Genomic DNA, 24,860 nt, shown 5'->3' on the forward strand with positions numbered 1-24,860 from the left:
TTTTCTTGTAAGTTCATTATCTATTCATTTTTTATAAAATGATTACGCGATACTTACATACTTATAATTATAACTATAATTTCTCCTATAAAAAATTCAATTAGAAATTACTCCATCGGATGCCAATGCTCTAAATTATTTTATACAATAAATAGCCATGGCTAACTCAAAATCTTGTTATTCATAAATCTTAATATTTTAAATTTAATAATAGCTAGTATATATCAATTAATATTATTGATACGGTAGATATTAATATATCCGCTGTCTTATTAATTAAATGAAAATAAAAAAAAAAAAATTTAAAGACGTTGCGGCTAGAAATTTCGTCGGAATTACTATGAGACTGCAGTTGATATTGTATATTTTAAATAATTTATATGACAAGATTCACAACCATTTGAATGAAAAATACACGTCAAAACCGAGTAGCATGTTTCTGCGAAAAGAAGACAGAAGATAAAATAGAAAACAAGAAAGAACATCGCTCAGAAAATAAAAAAGTGCATCAGCCACATCTGCCGAGAGCTCCAGCCACGGCCCACGGGTTTTCCACTTTCTTCTTCTCCGTTCGATCAGCAAAAGCGATCCATCCCCCCGAGTTCAGCCTTCGCTACACCTCCCTCTCCGGAACCCACCCACCCATAGGTAATCCAAAACCCCACCAGGCTCATGGTCCCAGCTATCTCTCTCCCTTTATTTATTTAATTCATTTTATAATTGTCCGTTCCCTAAATCATGATTCAATTCAATCTATCTACGAACCGAAAAAATCTGAAACCCAGTCAATTAGTCTCGCAATCGAAACATAAATTTCAGTAGCTTTGAGATTTTCTTTCTATATTTTTCTCTTGCTACTGGCCCTATTAATCTTTTGAAGTTCTAGGCGTCAAGATTGCGCGGAATTGATCCGTTTTCGGTCCTATCCCCACTAGATCTGGAGGTACCCGTACTTCTCTCAATTTGTACACTCAGTTCGGTTACATTTGAGAAAAGACAGGACAGGGAAATGTATTATTCTCCCTGTAGCATTTAATCTCTACAATGCAAAAAATTAAACTCAAATTTTCCCTACAGCCGTGTTGAGCTCATCTGACCGGAACTTCTCCACTTCAAACATACACTTGTATACGCACACGAACATATACAGCCGCAATCGTAGCTTTATCGGTTGTTTCAGGTTTGTGTTTCTATGTGCAATACTCTAGTTTTCAGTTGTCTCTCTTGAGCGCTTCAGGCGTACCAGGGCAACAAACTTCGCGTATTGATGTTATATTCATCTCTCTTAAAAAGTGTCTGAAAGTGTTATCCTTCCTCCTGGGATTAAAGCTTTGCCAGGATGAATTGAGTTGTGCTTCATTTATACGGCATCTGTGAGGCACAAGACTTAAGATGGGGATCTTTGATGGTTTGCCCGTGTCTCCTGCAAAATCAGTAAGTTAGCTTACTTTGTTTAACGTTTTTATCAGGAACATACAGCATACTTCTATATTAAATTACTTGAGTGAAATTTGTTCTTACATAGTAAATAATTAAAATGATTATTGCTGTAACCTTTTTTATGGGGAACACTGATGTTGGGAACACTAATGTCAAGTGGTGAACGTTTCACAGACATAATTTTAGTTTTGATTTAAGTTAATACTATCCCTATGATTATGGTGCATAGTAGTCCCGTTTTAACAGTTGTAGCAACTGGCATGGCAGTCCTCTTTTGAAATTCAGGGATCATGTGCTAGATACTGTCTGACCAAGTGTGATGTTGAACCTTATTTATATAAGCTGTGCTGTGCATATTTGCTTGCTTCTTCTTCTCATTGTCCCTGTTTTCTGTTATGGTAAAATGCAGTATCTGAGGGAAGACCTTGCAAGAATAGACGAGAGTTGGGCTGCAGCACGCTTTGATTCATTACCTCATGTTGTCCATATTTTGACATCGAAAGATCGTGAAAGTGAAATTGAGCTTTTGAAGGAGCAAAGTGACGTGATTGAGGAGGTCGTGGATGAAGTAGTGCATGCTTATCATGGTGGCTTCAATAAAGCGATTCAAAATTATTCCCAGGTTTCCAAACAGCTTTTATCTTGGACTGTTATTTATGCTCGCTTTTCTTGATGTTCTTCTTCATTTTGCCTATGTGTTTGTGCATGTTTTTTGTGATGCTGTTTCTGTTCATATTGTGGATTTCATGTGATGAACAGATAGATAATTCAGGAGTATTATCTAATTTTATTTAGGCTTCTAGTGGTCTCTGAATATTCTGTTAACCTAATTTAATTGGCACAGTAAAGATTTATTATTGAAGTATTATTGTGATGGAGCCCTTCAATTGATTATTTTTAATCCCACATTCCCTCTGGCACCTTGGGGAAGGATAAAATTTAGATTTTCATTCGCATCCTGAATAGTTATTTATCTATTTGTTTATCTTTTGGCAGATCCTGAGGTTGTTCAGCGAATCCACAGAAAGTATAGGTGTCTTAAAGGCTGATTTAGCCGAGGCAAAGAAGCGTCTTAGTGCCCGCAATAAGCAATTGCATCAGTTATGGTATCGGTCAGTAACGTTGCGTCATATAATTTCCCTCTTAGATCAAATTGAGAGCATAGCCAAGGTTTGTCTATACCTATTTTCAGCTTTCAGATAATACCACATTCTTATAAATTTTCAATCACCTAATTTCCATCCCACGCTTTAAAATGCTATGCCTACACCTTTGTGCTTGGATCTTTTTGCACTTGAGTTATAGTTGCCTTTCTTATTCATATCTAGATTTAGACATGTATATATAAGTAGATGTATTGGTATGCACACATTTTTGCATGCTATAATGTGCCCTTACTCAGTTGTTCCAACCTTTTCTTAGAAAATGGAAAAAAAGTTCTTCTACTATGACTTTGTCATTTATAAACTAGCACTACAATTATTCTCTTTTAATTTTTCTGGACTTCACAGTTTTGGTGATTCTGAAAAATTTCCATGTTCTGTACTTGAAACTTTGGCTCAGGTTCCAGCTCGTATTGAAAAGCTAATTGCCGACAAGCAGTTTTATGCTGCAGTTCAATTGCATGTTCAGTCAACTCTGATGCTTGAGCGAGAGGGGCTTCAAACTGTATGTTTTCTAGCCTTTTTTCCTGTAATCCCCCTTCTGTAAGGTCATTGTATCTTTTATTTGTTTTGGGGTGGGTGGGTGGGTTGGGTTTGTGGAACTTTATTTTTCTTAAGTTACATCTAAATACCTGATCTGATGTCTAGTGATCTAATTAAGTATAGTCATTGTGTCTTTCAAGTTTCAATAAAGCCTCAAGTCATCGGCTCACTACTTAAGGGGTTAAGGTCAATACTATATTTGTAATCCAGTATTTTATTCATCTTGTCGTATCTCATTCTACCTTTAGGATATTTTTTAATGATTTTACTGCTGGCTGCTTTGATGTTTACAAGATCTGGCAACACTATCTCGACCACAAAGATTGCATTCTCTCCCATTGTTCACACACACTGAAACCTCTCATTTTATTCCCGTCTTTAAAGCCAATCACCCAGAGAATTATCTAGGGGCTCTGAAAATTTTAATGCTTCCAAATACTTAGGGTATATTTGGCAAGTGAGAGTACCTCAAGTACTCACTACTATTCTTTACTTTATTATTACTTTTTACCTTCTTTTCTGCTATTCATTACTTTTTACTTACTTTTTACTACTCTTCAATATTTTATTATTACTTTTTCATTATTTTTTTACTACTATTCACAAACATTCTCAACACTTCTCACTACCCAAACGTACCCTTAGTTTTGTTTGTTCACGTAGATGCTACTCTATTACTTTTTTTTAAGAAAAAGTAAAACCTTATTAATAGAAAAAGGCATAGCCCAATTACACAGGAAATATACACATAAATACACCTAACACCTAATAATCACTAAGCATTAGTGATGGATACAAGCAAATTATGAAAGCTATCCTCATTACAAATAATGACCGAAGCCAAAGAAAATAGTGTCAAAAAAGAATGTCTTCAACTCTTCCAAGGAACATTCTTGGTCTTCAAAGCAGCTATCATTTCTCTCCATCCACAAACACCATATAATACAGTGAGGGATCAAATTCCACGCATTGGTGATGTAAACATTACCCCTAAGACTTGTCCAACACTTGAAAATATCCACTACATTTCCAGGCATAACCCATGCCACACCAATCCAGTTAAAGATCTCATCCCACAAAAACCTAGCCACGTCATAATGTAACATTAGATGATCACAAATTCCTCATTTTTCTTACACAAGAAACACCGATCCATAATGATGAGACCTCATTTCCTCAAATTGTTGGTGGTGAGGATTCTCCCAAGGGACGCAATCCAAGCAAAGAAAGCAATCTTGGGAGAAACTTTACATTTCCATATACTCTTCCAAGGAAAGCAATGATCATTATAAAATCCCGAAAGGGCCTTATAATAGGATCACACTGAGAATGTTTTACTCCCACTAGGAGTCCAAATCATCCTGTCCTCCACAACATTACTAAAAGTCCTAACATACAATGAACCGAAGAAATCAGAAAAAGTTCCAAGTTCCCAATCTTGAGCCACTCTCGAAAAACTAACATTCCAGTGGATAGAGCCATTGGAGCAAACCAACAAGTCAGCCACCAAACCCTCTTTGTTACTTGCAATCCGGTAGAGAGTGGGAAAGATACATGTAATAGCCCTTGCACCACAGGAAACATCATGCAAAAATACGCACCCAACCTCAAATCTGAAAAAGTTGGAAAGCCTCTCCCATCTTGAACGGATATTTTTCCACAACCCCACACCATATGCCCCCCTAACTTGGAACACCAGCCCTCTCTAATACTCCCCAATTTAGAATCGATAACTACTCTCCACAAAGCCTCCCCATCCCGGTGATAGCTCCCCCTAATACTCCCAAGTGCCTTATTGAGTGGAAAATGTAAGGATTGGACTTTTGAAGTGTTATGTATGCATTTTAATTATTTAGTTTTATGTGGCTTAGGTTGGTGCTCTTCAAGATGTCCGGTCAGAGCTGACGAAGTTGCGAGGAGTTCTTTTTTATAAAGTTTTGGAGGATTTGCATGCACACCTGTACAACAAAGGTGAATACAGGTATTGACCTTTCTTCTTAGCTCCAACTTCATATCATCATGTACCTTATGAGTGGTGTTTTAGCATTTGGGCATGAAGCTGGTTTGATGAATGTGTATATATATTTGATCATTTTATTTTTCCATTTTCCCCCTTTTTTTTTGTTGGTAATTGGGATGGGAGGCTTTTTCAATGGAAGAAGTTTTCAGGTTTTGTAGTCTGATTCTTTATCATTAGGACCACACTTATCACCAAAAAAAATTCTTTATCATTAGGACCACAATTTTCCTGAATTACAATGTCAGCTATTTCTTAAAAGCTTCTTTTTTTTTTCAATGAATATATTTCCTGGTATCTATTTATTCCTCTTTTAATTGGGTGTTTCCTCTTGTATACTTCTTGCGTACTTGGCCATGCCTACGTTTCCATTATGAATAAAATCTTTAACTTCTAAACAAAATTATATTCTTCAGCTCAGCTGCCTCAAGCATGTATGAAAAGGATGACGAAGTGCCAACGACCACAGCAGTCGCATTATCTGTGTATAATTCGCAACCTCTATCTCGAAGAACTAGGTTACTGAAAGGTGACAACCAAATTGGTTTTCATGTGGATGGATCATATAGGTCGGGTTCTGTTGATGGAGGGTAAGATTGGATGTTACTATTTAAACTGTTTAACTATCTGTGCTGCTGCTTTTTTCAGCTAATTCCTTAACATCCTTTTTCTTAATCCATATGAAGTACTCCTTTTTCTTAATCTATACTTTTTGTTTTGCAATGTTTGATATGATAATCGTGTGCAAATTTTACCCAGTAAGTATACATCTGAATGTGCTTTCAGTTCATCTTTTGATGGCCATGATGAGGAGGGTGCTCTGGAATCACGCGATGATGCCACCTCAGATGGGCATATGGCATCAACTAGGGTTAATGGTGTTGATGGTAATCTAAAGGATGCCAAAACCCTTCCTCGTGAAATGCCACCGTGGCTTTCAAATTCCACTCCAGATGAGTTTCTTGTAAGAATATCTCATAGTTGCTTCTCAATTTATTTATTTATTTATTGGTGTAAGCATATTAATAAAAGAATAGGCAAAAGCCATGTTTAGTACAAAGAATGTCCTAGCTAAGTAGGAGCATTTGAAACAAGGAAATCATGGAAAACTTGGCCATTAAAGTTAACGGCAATGGCCCAAGTACAAAGAGTTCTAAAAAAGAAAGCATTTAGTTCCTCCATTGTTCTTTCTTTGTCCTCAAATGTCCGTTTATTGCGCTCCTGCCATAAACATCACATGACGCAAATAGGCAATATCTTCCATACAGCCTTGATCTGCTGGTTACCTCTAAGATTTGTCCAACTAGCCAACATCTCCACTACAGACTCGGGCATAGCCCAACCCAAGCCTAGTCTTCTAAATACTTCATTCCATATCCCTCGAGCTACTTCACAGTGTAATAGAAGGTGGTCCACTGATTCACCCTCATTCCTACACATGCAGCACCAATCTTTGATGATCACCCCTTGTCTTCTCAAATTATCCGTTGTGAGGATCTTACCCAAAGAAGCGGTCCACACGAAAAACGCTGCTTTGAGAGGCGCCTTGTGTCTCCAAATCCTTTTCCAAGGGAACTGAGTTGGAAGGTCTTGTGACATAGATTTATAATATGAGCGGACCGAGAATAAACCTTTACCCGTAGGTATCCACCACAATAAATCAGCTTGATGGCTGCTGCGTTTGAGTGAATACAAGAAGCTGAAAAAAGCTGCAAAACTGTCCAGTTCCCAATCATGTGCCTCCGAGCTAAAATTGATGTTCCATTGAATTTGTTCCCCCACTATCACCATAACTTCCGCCACAGAGACATCATTGGCACTTGCCACCCTAAAAAGAACAGGAAATAGATCCTTTAAAGCACCATTACCGCTCCAAGTATCGTACCAGAATTTGATCCTGGTCCCATCTCCAAGACAAAATCTTGTGTGCCGGGAAAAGACCCGCCATCCTTTTTCTTATATGTTTCCATAAACCCACACCATATGCCCCACTCACTTCATTAGTACACCATCCCCCCATAATTCTCTATATTTAGGGCTCGTTTGTTTTCGCAGATGAGATGAGATGAGTTGAGATTAAAGTTAAAAAGTTGAATAAAATATTGTTAGAATATATTTTTTAATATTATTTTTGTTTTGGGATTTGAAAAAGTTGAATTGTTTATTTTATTTTGTATTAGAAGTTGGAAAAGTTATAATGATTAGATTAGATGAGATGAGATGAGATGTTTTCTGAAAACAAACGAGGCCTTACTCTCAATCACCATTTTCCATAAAGCCTCAGGTTCCTTATGGTATCTCCACAGCCATTTTCCAAGTAACGCCTGATTAAAGATTCTTAAATTTCTAATGCCCAAACCATAGTTGCTTCTCAATTTATTGTGTTGCCATTCTCATATTCTTGACTGAAGTTTGGGGTGTTATATTGTCTGCAGGAAACAATAAAGAAGAGTGATGCTCCACTTCATGTGAAATATTTGCAAACTATGGTTGAGTGCCTCTACATGCTTGGCAAAGTTGCCGCTGCTGGTGCTATAATATGGTTTGTTATCCTTGATTCTGTTGAAGCGTGGTTTTGAAAGAATTTAGTTTCCTCCAGAGATGTTTTGGACAGAATCCCCATAAATATTTTTGTTTATTTCGTTTATCACTCTAGAACATAGGATTTTCTTGGATCTTTCTTTCTCCCCCTTTACTTTGGTGAATGGATCTGGTTCTGACCTTGGTATTTCTCGTTCTTGGTATTCTTACAAACTTTTCTATTTATGTTTATGTTTTATTGGTATCTAATGTTCCATCTTATAAAGCATTAACGTGGTATATGCAACTAAATAACAATCACCCACCATATGAGTTATATTATAAATAGATTGCTTGAGACTTACTAATGCCAATATCCTTGTGTTTATGGAACCCTTTGTATTAAATGTGCATGGAATATAGGGACAAATTCATTTGCTGATTAAATTTCTTGGATTTTTAATTGTCCTGGATACATAGAAAACTAGTTCTGAATACCTTGACCATGTGTATTTGTCTTTTCAAATTCTTGGAAGTTATGTTAATTTTTTTTCCCAATATGTTCATTATGATGACAGATTTTCTTATTTTGTTTTGAAACAGCCAAAGATTGCGACCAACAATTCATGAGATTATCACATTCAAGATTAAAGCTCACGCAGAACTTGTTAATTCTTCAAGGTATGGCATTGTACAGGGTGACCGCACTGCTACTGCAGGTCTTCATTTTATGAAAGGGCAATTAAAAAGCTTCCAGTTTCCCAAACATAAGCGTCAGAACGGGATATCTCTGTCTGGGACTCTTTTGGCAGTGAGCCCTGTGTCACCCGTGATGGCTCCCACAGGAAAAGCACAGGCTGCTGCAAGGGAGCTTCTGGATTCAATATTGGACACTGTTGTTCGGATATTTGGTGAGATGGCTACTTTCTTATCTTTTTGATAGGTGGGTACTTTCTTATCTTTTACTTTCCCTTTTAACGCTGAAACAAAGTTTCTCAATTTTACTTGTTCAGAGAATCATGTCATTGTTGGAGAGATTCTAGAATCAAAATCCACTCATCAAATTGAAGCAAACACATCAAGGTCAACACCAACAGATTGGAACTCCGATTCTGAAGTATCTCAAGTTACTGGGGGCTACAACATTATCTTTTCCTTGACAGTTTTGCAGGTAACCTATCTGCTCAAAATTTTTGAAAATTTTAATGGCTGGTTGTAAGTCTGAAGATTATTTAACCACAAAAAAAAAAAAAAGGTAATAAACAGGCATGATCCTTTCCCAACTTATTCTTTTAATTTTTAATTCTTTAATGTGCCAAAGAGTGAATGTCAACAACTCATTTGTGAGATTCTGCGAGCAACTCCCGAAGCCGCATCTGCAGATGCTGCAGTACAAACAGCTAGACTTGCAAGCAAGGCCCCTTCCAAGGAAAAGAGGCAAGTACCCTTAAATTTATATTCAAATATCTACCATTCCTTGCATCATTTTTCAACTTTTATCAAACTCAGTTTATTTGTTTTAGTTTATGCTACTTCCCTCACACCCCCCCACAACATTTCTCCTTCCTTGAGTACTTGCTGAGTATGATAAAGCTAGCCTTAGAAGTACACTGGGAGAGGCCAAATCCTACCGTTCAAGGTGCATCTGATGTGCTCCAAGAAGTATTAGATATTTTGTTTTTAGTTCTTGAAACTATCTATGAAGTATCAAAGATATGCCAGAAAGTATTTAAAAAGTGCCTTATAATAAAATGGATAACATACAAAGGAACTGAGAATGACTGTTTCAAGTGAGACATGATATATCTTAGTACCTGAGACTGAGGCCTGAAATGTCATTGGCATGATGTTGAAGCCTTGGTGGTGAGGATGGAGCTGTAGTTGGTGATGGTGAACATCCTTTTTTTTAATAAGTAAAAATATTATATATGTTAATATCAATAGGAGTAAACAAGTACATTAGGCGTATACAAGAAACACCTAGCCCAAAATACACCAAGGCCGAATGGGAACAAAACACACCTCCCCAACCCCAACCCCAACCCTAACCCTAAACTCCCTCTACAAGGACGGCTTCATAATGCCCTCCCTTTAGTCTTCCCTTGACTTGAACTACCTCCCTTAGCGTAGTAGTTGATTACCCAAGAAAGACGCTTTAACTCTCTGCTTTTCTTAAATCTTGATTTGGTTTCAAGCGAGTGGCCCACCTCAATCGCAGTGAGTAGTGCAACATCTATTTGAAAGAGTTGACACAATGGTTGTTGTGATGGCTACGACAGTGATCTGATGGTTGAGATGGTGGTTGTCTGGTTCCTGCAATGAGATGCTCTAAATGGTGCTTGTGATCTGCTATGAAATTTGTGGAATAGTAGTGATGTGGTAGTCATGCTTTCCTAGTCGAAATAGTGCTGGTGGAAGAGGGGTCAGAGGTGATGGTAATTGTGGGCAGGGCTCGTGGTAGTGTGAAGTTTTTAGAAGAGGCCAGAGTTGGGAGGGGTTGTTCTGGCATGGGAGGAGCACCATGTCAAAGGTGGAGGAGCAGGTCATGGTGTTGGAGGCTGCATTTTGGTGATGTACAGATAATGACAGGTGTTGGGTTTGTTTGTGGTTGTGGTTGTGGTAACAGCCATTCACCACCCAACCCTTTTTTTGAGGAATAAGGAATCAGTTTATTAATAAGAAGATGATTTCAATTTTACTTATCAAAAAAGAAGAAGATGATTTCAACTATACTTGTTGTCTACAAGAACAACTTCATCAAAGTTACAATCTAAATATAACAATTCAAGGAAACCTGATTATAATTTTGGAGTTTATTGACACTAAGGCACTCGTCCAATCATTCAAAGATCTAAGGAAAAGGGACTTGGTCAAAACAAAATTAAGCTTCATCTATTCCTTTCCCTTCAAATCATCCACATTAGACATGGTGGAGTAGCTTTCCAAATTTTGATACTTCTTGGCAGCAAAATTTTCCTCAAGGAAAATACGAATTGTCTGTGGTATTTGGAAGCATTGATACTGACCACAGGACACTGGTGTGAGACAATACAAATATGACGATACAGTCATACTTGGAAAAACTAGAGTACAACAGTGGTTATAGGACAATCAATTGATTATATTATATATTTCTAAATATACTTTAGTTTATTTCTAAGTTTAGGAAATATATTATTTTTGGGATGCGTAAGATGAGTTTATTAATGAGCAAAAAAAGTTGGGAAGGCATAATAATTGAGGTACACTGGGTATACAACAAATACACCTAATGTGCGAAAGAGAAGAGAAAGAAAGTCCTGTAAATTAAAGCTAGAGAGACATAAGGTGGTTGCCATCCGCTGGTAGATTGTATTGAACAAGTACGCTCTATATATAAGTTTTTTCCCCTTTGATTCTTCTGTCATCTAGGAAAGTTTTTGTATGTTTGCATGTTATTATTTTTCATATAGACTTCATAGTAGCTTCCTACATTCTGGGTTCCTTTTGTTCAATATAATTATATCAGTTTCATTGAGTTCTCGCTTTCTTTTAAGACATTCAATTCTCACTTTTTGTCACACAATCATGTATATTTTGTTTTAATGGGTTGCAGGGACCGACCTGGGGAGGGTCTTACATTTGCTTTTCGTTTCACTGATGCTACAATATCAATTCCTAACCAGGGTATGCTGAAGATACATTGCTCGCATTTTGTTGATTCTCTCATTGCATATATGGCTTTAGTTTCTATTTTAGTTGATTGGATTGATTTGTGTGGGTCCTTAATTACCATAAACTTATCTCCTTTATCTTATCCGTGATTCCTAACCAGGAGTTGACCTCATTCGCCAAGGATGGAGTAGGAGGGGTCCGAATGTATTGCAAGAAGGTTATGGATCTGCAACAGTCTTACCTGAGCAAGGCATATATCTAGCCGCATCTATATATCGACCTGTGCTTCAGGTTTTTGGCTGCACATATGTGCTATCACTGTGAAATATGTATTTGCATAGTGGGTTCTCTAGTTGGCCTTTTCTGATCACTTGGTCTCTGCAGTTTACAGATAAGATTGCCTCAATGCTGCCGACAAAGTATGCCCAGCTTGGGTAAAGCTCAAAACTCTTGTAATCTTTCCATGTTTAGTTCTATATCTTATACAAAGAATCACCATGTTGTATGAGCTGTCAAGTAGTTATGAAGCCTATAAGTTTTTTGGTACACTTTTCATGTTACATGCTGTTTTCTCATTTCTTGCCTAACTGAAATTGGATAGAGTAATGCTAGGGACAAGCCCCAAATGCACAAGCCTTTTGTAAAAAAGTGGGCTCCATCATAAAAAACTGAATTTTTCACTCTTTTGGTGGGGTCAACTTTTTTTTTTTAAATTTTATAAAAGGCCTGCATGAGGCATTTTGGGCTTATATATATCATTATTCTTTCTCGTACTGCTAAATTATCAACCTATGTCATTTTAGTCTGTTGGCATGTTTTGATAATTAGCCAATGCTGGGTAAACACTAAGGTTGACAATATGTGACACGACTCATGGACCCAACACAAAATTAATGGGTTTGTGTTTGATATAAACGGGTTCGGGTCAAAACGGGTTGACCCGTTAGAACACGATTAATAAACAGGTTAATAACAGATCAACCCGCAATAATCCGTTTAAATCTTAATTCAAAATTACAATTTTTTTTTATAAGTAAACAATATTATTGATAAGAATAGGCAAAGCCCAAGTACACAAGATGTTATACAAGAGACAAAGGCCTATCTAGGTTGCATAAGTGAAAACAAGAAAATCATGTAAATTAAGGCCATTAAAATGTATAGCTATGGCCCAAAGAAATAGAGTACGGAAAAATAAAGATCGAAGCTCCTCTAGAGTCCGCTCCTTTTCTTCAAATGTTTGATTGTTACGCTCTTGCCATATGCACCACATAATGCAGATAGGGACCATTTTCCACACGGCTTTGATTTGTATAGCACCTCACAAAAATGTCTAGCTGGCCAATAACTCAACCACTGTGGCAGACATTACCCAATTTAACTCTATTCGGCTGAACACTTCGATCTACAATGCTCTAGCTACCTCACAATGTAGCAAGAGATGATCCACTGACTCGCTGGCTTTCTTGCACATATAACACTAATCTAAGATAATGACCCGATGCTTCTTCAGATTATCATTTGTCAGAATCTTGGCTAGAGTAGCTGTCCAAGTGAAGAAAAGTATTTTTTTTTTTTTTTGGGGCTCATTCCTCCATGGGAAGAGTATTCGTTAAATGAGTAAGGGATTTATAATAGGATTGAACCGAGAATGCTCTCTACCTGCAGATGTCCACCACAACTTATCGTCTCGCATTCCATTCAGCTTCACGGAATGCACTAGGCTGAAGAAAGCCTTAAAGCTGTCTACTTCCCATTCTTGGGCTGCTTTATTGAAGGTGACGTTCCATTGGACTTGGTCCTCTGATCGATCCATGAGGTCCGCCATTGAAACTTCTTGGTCAAGTGCCAACCAGAAGACGGATGGAAATGAGTCTTTTAGAGCCTCCTCCCCACACCATAGGTCCCTCCAAAATTTTATCCGAGTGCCCGCACCCAACACAAATTTGGCATGGCGAGTAAACACCCCCCACCCACGTCTAATGTGCTTCCAAATCCCCACTCCATAGGCCCCGTTCACCTCTCTAATACACCATCCCCTCCACATACTTCCATGTTTGCAATCAACCACCAATTTTCATAGGACTTCTGGTTCCATACTATATCTCCATAGCCACTTTCCAAGTAAGGCCCTATTGAAAGTTCTCATATTTTTTTTATCCCCAATCCACCAGAAGAAATTGGCCTGCACACCTTGTCCCAACTGACTAAATGGAACTTGACTTTGTCCCCCATCCCGCTCCATAAGAAATCACAATGGAGTTTTTCAATCCTTTTTGCCACATAAGCTGGAATTGGAAATTTAGACAGAAAATAAGTTGGTAAGTTAGAAAGAGTACTCTTGATTAGAGTCACCCGTCCTCCTTCCAGCGAGTAACATCTCTTCCACCCTATCAATCTTCGTTCTATCTTCTCGATAATTGAATCCCAAATAGAAAAAGCCCGTGAGGCTGCCCCCAGTGGCAATCCCAAGTGTACTAGCCAAATGTCGAGTGTTGCTGACATTCCCAACCGACACTAACTCTGATTTATCAAAGTTCACTCTCAAGCCTGACACTGCTTCGAAGCATAATAAGAGTGCCTTCAGTGCCCTGAGTTAGTTTTGATTTGCCTCGCAGAAAATTAACGTGTGATCTGCAAATAAAATATGAGAAATAGATATACAACCCCTATTGGGGTCACCTACTGAAAATCCAGCCACAAAACCATTTCTAACCATGGCCAATAGCATCCAACGCAGAAGAAACCAGCTGAGCTGCCATTAATCAGAACTGAGAACTTTGCTATTGAGATGCACCATCTAATCCACGTACACCATCTCTCCCAAAATCCACATCTTTCCAACAAAAAGAGAAGGAAGTCTCACTTTACATGATCGTATGAACTCCAAGGGGTTGGCCCAAGTGGTGAAGACCCTGGTCTTGGGGGTATCACTCCCTTCAAGGTCCAAGGTTCAACACCTTATGGGTGCAAACAATCATTTGGGGCCACACCCCCTGATGAAAAGCCAGCGATTTAACCAGTTCCGTGTAGGGAAACTTCTGAGGGTGCAGGGCACCGGGCACGGGCTGGGGTTTACTCTGTAGGGGTGGGACCGGGATTTATATTGGAGAGGTTCCCCGACATAAAAAAAAAATTTACATGATTGTATGCCTTTTCCATGTCTAGCTTACAAATACTCTCTACAGTCCCAGACTTTAATCTTTTCTATCTAGACATTCATTGGCTATAAGGACTGAATCCATAATTTGACGACCCCTTACAAATGCATTTTGCGGCTTTGTGATTATCTTGCCTAAAGCCTCCCCTAACCTGTTTGCAAGCACCTTTGAAATAATTTTTTATATCCCATTTATGAGGCTAATAATCTTTCACCTCCGAAGCTCCGCTTTTCTTTGGGATCAAAGCAATAAAAGTAGTATTTAGGCTTTTCTCAAACTTCCCAGTTGAAAACAATTCCTGAAACACGTTCATTATATCCTCATTCACTACTTCCCAACATGTTTGGAAGAAACCCATCGAGAAACCGTCTGGACTTGGTGCTTTGTCATAAGCCATTCCTCTTATCACATCAAAGATCTCCCCCTCCTCGAAAGATCTCTCCAACCAATACGTTGTCTGTGGTTCAATAGAGTCGAAAGCAAGTCCATCAGGTTTTGGCCTCCACCCCTCTCGTTTTGTAAACAACTGTTTATAGAAATCCACCACGTGGTCCCGGATCATAGGAGCCTCCCTGCAGTCTATACTATTAATATTCAGCATCTCAATGGTATTGTATCTCCTATGAGAATTGGCCACCTTGTGGAAAAATTTTGTAAATCGGTCTCCTTTCTTTAACCATAATGCTCTTGATTTTTGACGCTAAGAGATCTCTTCTAGAGAAAAAACTTTCTCCAACTTTGATGCCAACTCTGTCTTTCGCACTATTTCTTCAGGGGCGAGAGATCTATCCTTAAGTATCCTCTCAAAACCTTGTAATTCCTCCACTAATGATTTTTGCGCTCCCTTATGTCACCAAATGATTGGAAGTTCCAAAGTTTTAAATCATTCTTTAAAGCTTTTAGTTTACCTGCAAGTATATAGGAGAGAGTACCATGAAACTGATAAGATGACGACCAATTTCTTACCCTATCCACAAAGCCTTCACTCTTAAGCCACATATTTTCAAACTTAAAATATTGACGCCCGCCTCGAATACCACCACCATCCAACATGATGGGAAAGTGATCCTAGCAAAGGCGAGACAACCTCTTCTGACACACATTCGGGTAATGGATTTCCCAATCCAGCGAGATTAGGAATTTGTCTAGTCGATATCACGTCTGATTATTGGACCAAGTGAATGAGCCCCCTATGAGGGGAAGATCCGCCAGGTTCAAGTAAAAAATACATGCTGACAAATCTGTCATTGCTGGGCGCAACCGGCTGTCTCCGAATCTTTCACTAGGGAACCTTATGACGTTAAAATCTCTTCCTATGCACCAAGGGAGGTCCCACCTACTATGTAATGCAATAAGTTCTTCCCATAATAATCTTATGATATTGTCAACATTCGGCCTGTATACACTTGCAAAGGCCCACAAAAAATTATCTTCCACAACTTTAAAAGAACAGGCCACTGTGTACTCCCATACAAAATCCTCCATTTTATCCACCACCCTTCTATCCCACATCACTAAGATTCCACCCGAAGCCCCATTCAAAGGCAAATAAACCTAATGTGCATAAGGACAGCTCCAAACACTTCGCACTACTTTTCTAGACACTTATTTCAGCTTTGTTTCTTGTAAACAAACTATGTTAGCCCTCCATACCCTAAGCAAGTTTTTTATGCGAAGACGCTTATTTGCCTCATTCAACCCACGATTGTAGACGATTTTCGGCTTCATAAAGGATATATAATCCCCTTCCTTTTGGATCTATCGCGGCTTGAGTTGCCCTCATAGTTCAAGGACCATTTGAGTCTCTTAAGCTCCTTTTGTTTCTTGGTCTCAGATTTTTTAGACTGAGAGTGACACCTCAATGGCGGTGAGAAGATCCATAAACTATTCCACAAACTCCGCACACTCCATTCTCACACAATGTTGAGTTTCCTTTACCTTTCGAAGCACCCAGTCAGACACATTGAACTCATATGATAACTCACAGTTCAGAGGAAAAGGCTCCCCATCTCTCGAAGCCCACTGTGCATTTGAAGACATCCCCTTCTCCTCCCCACCAAACAGATTTTTTCCCTCCCATTTGACCTCAATACCCTCATTGATCTCCACATCATTGCCAGAGAATGGAGTTGTTAATAGTGTATCAAGAACCATCACCACTTCGCTTCCACCATGGTAAAGCATCTGAGATAGCCCCACGTTACCTTCCTCATTGAGCTCCATGCTTATCTCGCCTTCTCCTTCCGACAGCATCTTGAGATGCTCCTCAGGATGAAATAAGGCCTCCGCTGGAGAATGTAGAGGTTCCAGTGTGCCTATTGGCAGTTCTGGCCACACTGGATTGGGGATGGGGCTTTCGAAGGCAAGATCTCCTTCGTTTCCTCGTTTTGCAGCAACGCCAGCATATCCACCACCATCGACGGCGTTTTCTGGGCCACCATCGATGGTCCCACCTCAAGCCACCATGCATCCGCAGGTTTCTCTGGCAAGGGTGCGAGATTGCCGTTGTTGGTGGGCCGGCGAGGACCTCCATTATGTATCCTTCAAATGGGCTGAGATTTTGGGTTAGGGGGCTTGGGCTTGGGCCCAATTGTGTGAGGCCTTGCCCCACAGTTGTTACTGAAGCCCGCGTGATACTGGGTAACGCAATCGGGCTCAAGCCCAGTTGGTTGGGGCCTTGAGTTGCCCAAATGGCTGGAGCCTTGAGGTAACGGGCCAAGACCCTTGTTAAGTGGGTCAGCTCCCACAGACAGACCCATGCTAGGCCCATTTCTTGCCGAGCCCATCTCCACGCTTATAAGCCAATCCACTTTGGATTGTAGTGAATTCAGTTGAGACTTTACGTCCAGAAGAGAGGTGAGTACCTCTCCTCCTGCCACGACACCCAAGGGTCTGCCACCACCACCCTGCATTGTACTGGGTGAGGCTCTCTATCAGAGCCGTGTCCCATACCTTGCTTTGCAACAATACCACTTTGCCCTACCATGTTGATGTCCCTTATACACAGATCACGGGGTTGCTCCACCATCATTGCCTCCCTATAGAAGCGATGCTGCGGTTGAGCCTTTAACTCCTTTGATCTCTTCAGAGTTCCTTCATTGTGAGTGGACTTCCCATCATGAATAAATTCCCACAGAGCCTCCCCCATCCTCTTCCACCCTCTGCCGTCCTCCTCAAGAACAAAAATAAAGTTCCTCCTACCACCACCACCGTATTCCACCACTGCAATGTAACGACCTTGAGCATTCGAACAACGTTGCGCAATAAAGCTGCGGCTACCTTCCCTGACTGTGGTGAAATAGTCTCTTTTTTCATCCTTCATGCAAGCTTCCATGGCCATAGCCAACCATTGCACTATTGGAGGGCCCAGAGCCACCCTTGACACCACCCTCTAGCTTCTTTCTGTAATAACCAGTTGATCCCCCTCCTTCACAAATGAAAAAGGTTTTGATTCTATTACAATATCTTTTGAAAGCACCATTTTGAAAACACACCAGCACCCAGAAAACTCAAGACGCGCCATCACAGACCACCCAAATACAGCGGAGAAAATAAGAGGTTTTCCATCATCACCTCAAAATTACAATTTTATTATGGTTGGGTTGTAATATTAATATTTCTCAATATGCTTATGTTTTTATTGTTGAGATTGTAATTCTAGGTCTGTGCTCATATTTATCGTTTGGTTTGTAATATTGATTTTATTAGAAGTTAAAATCTGAAAAGTATTGATATTTTTTGTTAGTAGGTAGTCTTATTTTTTTTATAGATACTGTGGCAACTAATAAATATAGATTTTAAAGTTTATGTGAAATTATGTTAATCATATCAAATGGGTTATGCGGTTAGTTCAATCCATTTACGTGAAACAGGTTGAATGAGTCGTATTGTGTTGACCAATTTTTAATTAATTATTAAATGGGTCAAAACGGGTGACACGACACGACCCGTTATATAAATGGGTCGTGTTAGGGTTTGAAGGTCTGACCCGTTTAGCTTAATGGGTCATGTTCGGTTGACCCATATAGTCGAATGTCCATGAATTGACACGAGCTACAAACACGAATTGCCATCCCTAGTAAACACTGTAAATTCAGTGTTGTGATTCCTCTTTATTCACCTGGTATCAATATGCATTGAATTCCAATCTTTCTAAAAACTGCAGGAATGATGGATTGCTTTCATTTGTGGAAAACTTCGTGAAGGACCACTTTTTACCAACTATGTTTGTAGACTACCGAAAAAGCGTACAGCAAGCTATATCAAGCAAGTTCTCTGAACTATCTTAATTGTCTTTTTTTAACCCTATGGTTGAGAGCTGATAAAATGCATTGGCTCTTCTTTTATTTTTTGGTGGGTTGAGTTCCTGAAACTACGCACCAAATTTTTTTAACTCATTGTACCTCAAGGCTCTAACTTCATCTATTCAAAATGCGTTATGAGGTCATGATATCAATTTCCAAGGTTCATCTAAGTGCTGCTAATTCTTCTCATACTTGCACTCGTGTGTGTGTGCTACATACAGAAATAAGTTGCCACTTTGACCTTGAAAGAATTTTCTTTTTATAAGCAAATTATTTATTTTTAAAAAGGGAAAAGTAACGCATGTTTTACAAGAACGAAAATGCTATCTATACTTGCAACTTTACTCACATAACCATACGTGCCGACGTGTCAGCTATTGAAATGGTGAAAATTTTGAAAGTTGGAATTCGAAATTAGAGCTAAAAAAGAAAAAAACTGATAAAATGGGGCCGTTACTCAATACGAATAATGGTGTCCGTATATGTAGCACTACTCTTTGTTGCCACTTCTCTCTTGATTAAACAAAAGCACAGATGTAGACATAAACCAATTTCTGAAGACTACAATCTGTTGGCTGTATAACATTGAAGAAGTAGGTGACCTATAGACTCCTCACCTATTGAGATTCTGCTGTCAGTAAAAAGTCTATTTTATAGTCTCCTGTGTTAGGATGCTATTTTCTATCATTAATAAATTTCCTTTTTTATGACAGTGGCCGGACCTTAAAGATCTCTTTTTCAAAACCCTTTGCCATTTGATAATTGCTCATTTTAGCTATTCTATTTTCTAGTTTTAAGGTTTCTTTGCTCTTTTTTCTTATTCTTGGTAGGTGTTTCTCGTGTATATGCCACATGTACTCGTCACTACCTCTATCGATCATCAATAAAGTCTAACTTATTAAAAAAACTAATAAAAAATGCTTTCTGGAGATAGCCTACAGCCGTAAAAGGCTATAATGCAACACAGCATGTTCACGTTGTTTTTAATATTTGAAGGCACAGAACTTGGGGAAGGAATGAAACAACTTCACATTATTTGATCGTACAAAGAAGATTTTTTTCCCTTTCACTTACATCCGTGCCGCATGCAAAGTACACAGGATAGTTGGATGACTCATTGAGATATTGTTTGATGATGCCTATGTACCTGGGACCCGTGCATATTAGTCTCTTGGTTGTCTTTGTTCTGCACAAAAAAGTGACCTTATTTCTGTGAGTAATCTTATAGGTCCAGCTGCATTTCGGCCGAGGGCACATACTGCTGCTACTTATACTCCATTGGTTGAGAAGGGTAGACCGGTCTTACAAGGGCTTTTGGCTATCGATTTCTTGGCAAAAGAGGCAAGTAAACTTGTTTTTCCCACATTACAAGACCACCCCCCCCCCCCCCCAAAAAAAAAAAAAAAAAAAAACTTTGCAAACAATCCCACTGGATTCACAGGGTTTGGACGCTGTAGAGCCTCTAGTCTGAATATATGTCTTAACGGTTTCTATAAATCACTTATAAAATAAACAGTTCCTGTCAATTATTTTGAGGGTATTTATTGTGGTATTTTAACTGCCTAATTGACACTCATATAACTTACTCTAGGTGCTTGGATGGGCTCAAGCAATGCCTAAATTTGCCGGTGACCTTGTGAAGTATGTGCAGACTTTCCTTGAGCGTGCATATGAAAGATGTCGTACTTCATACATGGAGGCAAGGAGTTTTCTCTTCACTCCTTTTGACTTGGCACATAATTGCTATCATCATTTTTCTGTTATATTTTTCTTTCTCCGCTAGTTTTTTCCTTGTGCATCCTTGATTTTTTTTTGCCAGCTCATAATTAGTTAAATTCTCGGGGCTTTATGCCTCATGATTTTAACTGTAGTAGATAGTAATATTTGAAAATATTTAGCATTAACCATCGTTTGTATCCTTTCTTTTTTCTTTTTTACAAATCTCCTGCAAAACCTTTTTTACATCTTTGTAATTTTGCCTTATGATATGAGATTCCAAAGCAATTTTATAATTTCCTTTAATAAAGCTTATTATTCCACCACCAGATCTTCTAATCACCAAACCAATCTGATTTCTATTTAGTATTTGTGATTAGCTGATTGGTTCCATTATATGAATTTGATTTAACTTTAGATCATTTTTCATTGCAAGTTCCCATTGCTTCAATATTCACATTTTATCCTTTTTCTATCCCCTATATTTTTTTTGCTTGCCAGTAATGCAAGTACACTACCACATAAGGAAACAAATACACATTTAGGTAACCATACACCTGCCCAAATTCATTACTTCTGCTATATTACGTTGGAAAATCAACATAAGTTATTGATCTTTAATTAGTTTCTGTAATAAAACCTTTTGAAGAGATGGCTTGTATCTGCTGCACAGCAAATGTTGCCATGATTACTTGTCCTGGAATCACATTTCCAGTCATTATAATTTTAACTTCTAGGACCCTAGGTACGCCCACTGAGCACTCCATTTGGGAATGTTAAAAAATAACTTTGTTTCTTATCAAAAGCTTTTTTTCATAATATTTCAGGCAGTGCTTGAGAAGCAGAGTTATATGCTCATTGGGAGGTATGATATTGAGAAATTGATGCGACTTGATCCAGCAAGTTCTTGTTTACCAAATCAACTTGGGTTGTCAAAGATTGACAACAATGCCTCTGATGCTGAAAGTGTTGAGGTTGAACTAGAACTGAGCGATTCATTGTTGGCTTTGCGGCCCATTAAGCAGGTCCCTCCATTACAACTACTAATGTTCTTCCTTTTGGGGCTATTAATTTCCCGCCAATAAAGTGCTGTTAGATTATTTCTGTTAAAATATTATAGCGGCCCATAATCTTGCTGATTATGGGTCCTCACTGCATTGAAGAGATGATCATAGATATGAGGATTATGTGTTGATGTTTGTTCTTTCATTTTCTATTGTGCAGGAGAATCTAATTCGTGATGATAACAAACTCATTTTGCTAGCATCCCTTAGTGATTCATTGGAGTATGTTGCAGACTCAATTGAAAGGCAAGTTTTCTCATATTGTCACGGTCCTAAATTATGATGCCTCACTGGCATGAAAATGATTGCATATAGGAAAATAGGGAATTTTCTTCTCTAATCTTTTTGCTTTCTGGAAGTTCTTAATGAAACACAATTTTCATGCTATGTGTAGGCTTGGACAATTAAACTCAAGAGTATCCAATAAAGGAGAGGATAATCCCAAGCACCGTCATACTCGAACAAGCAGTGCACCTACTAGGGATCTGGCATCATTTGCTGATGAGTACAGGAAATTAGCAATAGATTGCCTCAAGGTATTACGTGTGGAGATGCAGTTGGAGACGATTTTCCATATGCAGGTTTGTAAAAATCTTGCAATTTATATATCCTTTATCTCAAGTGGAATACAGACAAGATAAAGGTGTTGAAAGTGAAACATAGAGCAATGAAAAATACTTCAGCTCACTGAACATTATGATTTAAACAGGAAATGACAAATAGGGAATATTTGGAGGACCTAGATGCTGAAGAGCCAGATGACTTTATTATTTCACTCACTGCTCAGGTCAGTATTTTTAGCTTTTATCGATGTGTACAATAGAAATCTAAGCCTCCTTCATTTGAAATCGCCGTGTGTATCATATCCTCTTGGAGATAAATCTTAGTTGTCTTTCCTCTTTTGTACCCATAGATAACACGTAGGGACGAGGCGATGGCACCTTTTATTGCGAGTCCAAAGCGGAATTACATATTTGGTGGAATTTGTAGTGTTGCGACGAATTCATCTATCAAGGTTCACCTCTCCGTGGTTTTGGGTTATATTTTAGTGTTCTCTCTGAATTCAATATGTTAATATTTCAAGTTGCAGTCCCAAGCAATTTTTAGGTCACTCATTCACTGCTAACGAGAAACTGCAATGTCTGATTAGGCTTTGGCTGATATGAAATCCATCAACCTTTTTGGGGTTCAACAGATATGCCGGAATTCAATAGCACTAGAACAGGTATGATCTTTGTTCACACTAATTGTCTCCATTCCTTCAAATTGATTTGAGTGATGGAAGCAAGCATTTATCAGATTTTTATTTGTTCCAGTAAAATAAGAATAAATGCTCTTATACAATGAGTGATTTTAGTTCAGCCGTTATCTTAAGCTAGCTCTTCCTCAATCCTTCAGTTGAGCCTTAATCTGTCAATCCCTCATTAAAACGTCCTTGTCCTTGCAGATGCAAATTCACTAAAGGGAATGTGATTTGCATTCCTAGCAAATTCAAAGGTTTTACCCTCAGGCTTCATATTTCCTTTTTTTTTTTCAGGTGGAAATGAAGCTTTTTTGAGTGACTATAGTTGTCCCTAAATGATTGAATTACCTATAAAGTTATATCATCCTCCATGTGCTTGATGTAAAAAAAAAAAAAAAATGGAATATGTGTCTTGATGTCCAACATGTGACATGTGAAGGTGTCAACTATTCTCCTTTCTTGTTTATGCTAGTTTTCATTCATGTTTAGATTTTAGCAGTATGATGAATAAGATTTGATCCTCTCCAGTGGACTAATGCATGGGCAATGCAATTTCCTATGTCAAAATGGTTGTATTGAGTTGAACTGCATAACAAATGGGACAGGTTCTTACCTCCCAATTGCAGAGGGCAAAGGCTCTTAGGGGTTGGCCTTCCTACATTTGGGTGTCATTATATAAAAGGTCGACATTAAGCTGAGAGCAAATGGCAAATATCTTTAGAACTAGGGTGGTCATATACTTCGATCCATTAAGACCAACCCCCCAATCGTGGAAATGGGGCTTGCTGGTTTTTATTTTGATTTTATGATACAATACTGCCTTCTACATTGTGTTTATTGGCACTACAGGCCCTGGCAGCTATCCCATTGATTAACAGCGAAGCTGTACAACAGAGATTGGACCGTGTCCGTACTTACTACGAACTTCTAAACATGCCATTTGAGGCAAGTCATGAACTTTAGAGTTTGTTGTTTAAACTTGTGTTGGCACCAGTGATCAGTGTTGCTATTCTTGTTTACAGGCCTTGTTAGCCTTCATTGTGGAGCATGAGAACATTTTTACAGATGCAGAGTGAGTTAATATGACTGTCTTAGTGATTTCTCTTAGTTTGAATACATTTTGTAGTTGGCGAATAACGTAACACGTAACTTTGACAGGTACATGAATCTTCTAAAGGTCCAGGTCCCTGGAAGAGATATTCCTGCTGATGCACAGGATCGTGTGTCAGAGATTTTATCCCATTAGCTTTACCAGTTCTGGATTTAGATTGAATTGTCGCATATCAAGTTGTAAGGTTCTTTGTTCTAGTCTTCTAGACGTAGTGTGTTGCTCGAATGCGTGTGAGATTGTTTTTTCTTAGGAAAGGCTGATGCTGCAATCGGATGTAGATGCCACTTCCATGGAAGTCACCACTCAGCATGTGCCATACCGTGGTTTAGTTTGTGACATATTATTCTGGTGAGACTGTTACCGTTGCTTTTGTCATTGTAATTTGTTCATGGGTAGTATCAATTTTGGGCGTTTTATGTTTTCCTTTTGGGCTTTACGAAGTTTCAATTCAGCAAATCCTGAGAACAAACAGAAAACTCGATGTATATTTGCGATGCTGAGTATTATTATTTGTAAATCATTCAAAATAATTTTCACAAAAGACTTCCAGATCCCTGTTTATCAGTACTTCCAAACTAAACAACCCTGTTCCCCGTAGATAATTATAATCTCATCATTTCAGCTTAGAAATACAGAGATGCATAAACGAACTTGTTTTCACGAGTTCAAAATCAGCACGTTTCAAATTTGTAACGTTCTTGGCATGTGGGATTCCAGACGGGCTCCTCTTACCATATATTACTTGTACTGGGTATCGACCTTTCGCTTTCGTAGTTCGATCTGGTGTGAGATGGGCAGTGGCATGCTTTGGTGACTATGGATCATGAGCCATGATCATATCAAATCGTGCCCCTATGACTAGGTATTCTTAGAGTACGGCTATGTGGTACTCATCAAGTTATAGGTTTGTCATGTTTGTTACAA

At 38.6% G+C, this 24,860-nt stretch overlaps 1 protein-coding gene across 4 annotated transcripts; it reads left to right on the forward strand.

The window, feature by feature from the left end:
- Positions 1-463: 463 nt before the first annotated feature.
- LOC108992760 (exocyst complex component SEC8-like) lies at positions 464-24,487 on the forward strand. 4 transcript variants are annotated; one of them, XM_018967394.2, is made up of 28 exons: positions 464-943; positions 1,078-1,180; positions 1,294-1,434; positions 1,850-2,062; positions 2,437-2,610; positions 3,004-3,108; positions 5,018-5,127; positions 5,580-5,753; positions 5,950-6,127; positions 7,599-7,705; positions 8,287-8,594; positions 8,697-8,854; positions 9,005-9,120; positions 11,279-11,349; positions 11,498-11,628; positions 11,722-11,771; positions 18,664-18,764; positions 20,031-20,143; positions 20,394-20,501; positions 21,346-21,543; positions 21,743-21,828; positions 21,977-22,163; positions 22,292-22,369; positions 22,496-22,597; positions 22,733-22,807; positions 23,675-23,770; positions 23,848-23,897; positions 23,984-24,487. In XM_018967394.2, the coding sequence occupies exons 3-28, from the start codon at positions 1,393-1,395 to the stop codon at positions 24,069-24,071; spliced, it is 3,219 nt and encodes a 1,072-aa protein (XP_018822939.2). In that variant the 5' UTR covers positions 464-943; positions 1,078-1,180; positions 1,294-1,392; the 3' UTR covers positions 24,072-24,487. The 4 variants fall into 4 exon arrangements, with proteins under 4 accessions (XP_018822939.2, XP_035547635.1, XP_035547636.1 ...); XM_035691742.1 differs by having other exon boundaries at positions 1,330-1,434; XM_035691743.1 differs by having other exon boundaries at positions 464-648; positions 887-943; positions 1,078-1,434.
- The last annotated feature ends 373 nt before the right edge of the window (positions 24,488-24,860 follow it).

The sequence above is a fragment of the Juglans regia genome, chromosome 7, assembly GCF_001411555.2.
Source record: "Juglans regia cultivar Chandler chromosome 7, Walnut 2.0, whole genome shotgun sequence".
In the NCBI taxonomy this organism is placed as follows: domain Eukaryota; kingdom Viridiplantae; phylum Streptophyta; class Magnoliopsida; order Fagales; family Juglandaceae; genus Juglans; species Juglans regia.

Excerpts from the sequence above, each read along its gene's own strand:
- LOC108992760 (XM_018967394.2), top strand. The coding sequence starts at position 1,393 with ATGGGGATCTTTGATGGTTTGCCCGTGTCTCCTGCAAAATCA. Across the intron at positions 11,772-18,663 it reads ACAAAGTATGCCCAGCTTGG|GAATGATGGATTGCTTTCAT; the intron begins GTAAAGCTCAAA and ends TAAAAACTGCAG. Across the intron at positions 21,829-21,976 it reads GTTGCAGACTCAATTGAAAG|GCTTGGACAATTAAACTCAA; the intron begins GCAAGTTTTCTC and ends TGCTATGTGTAG.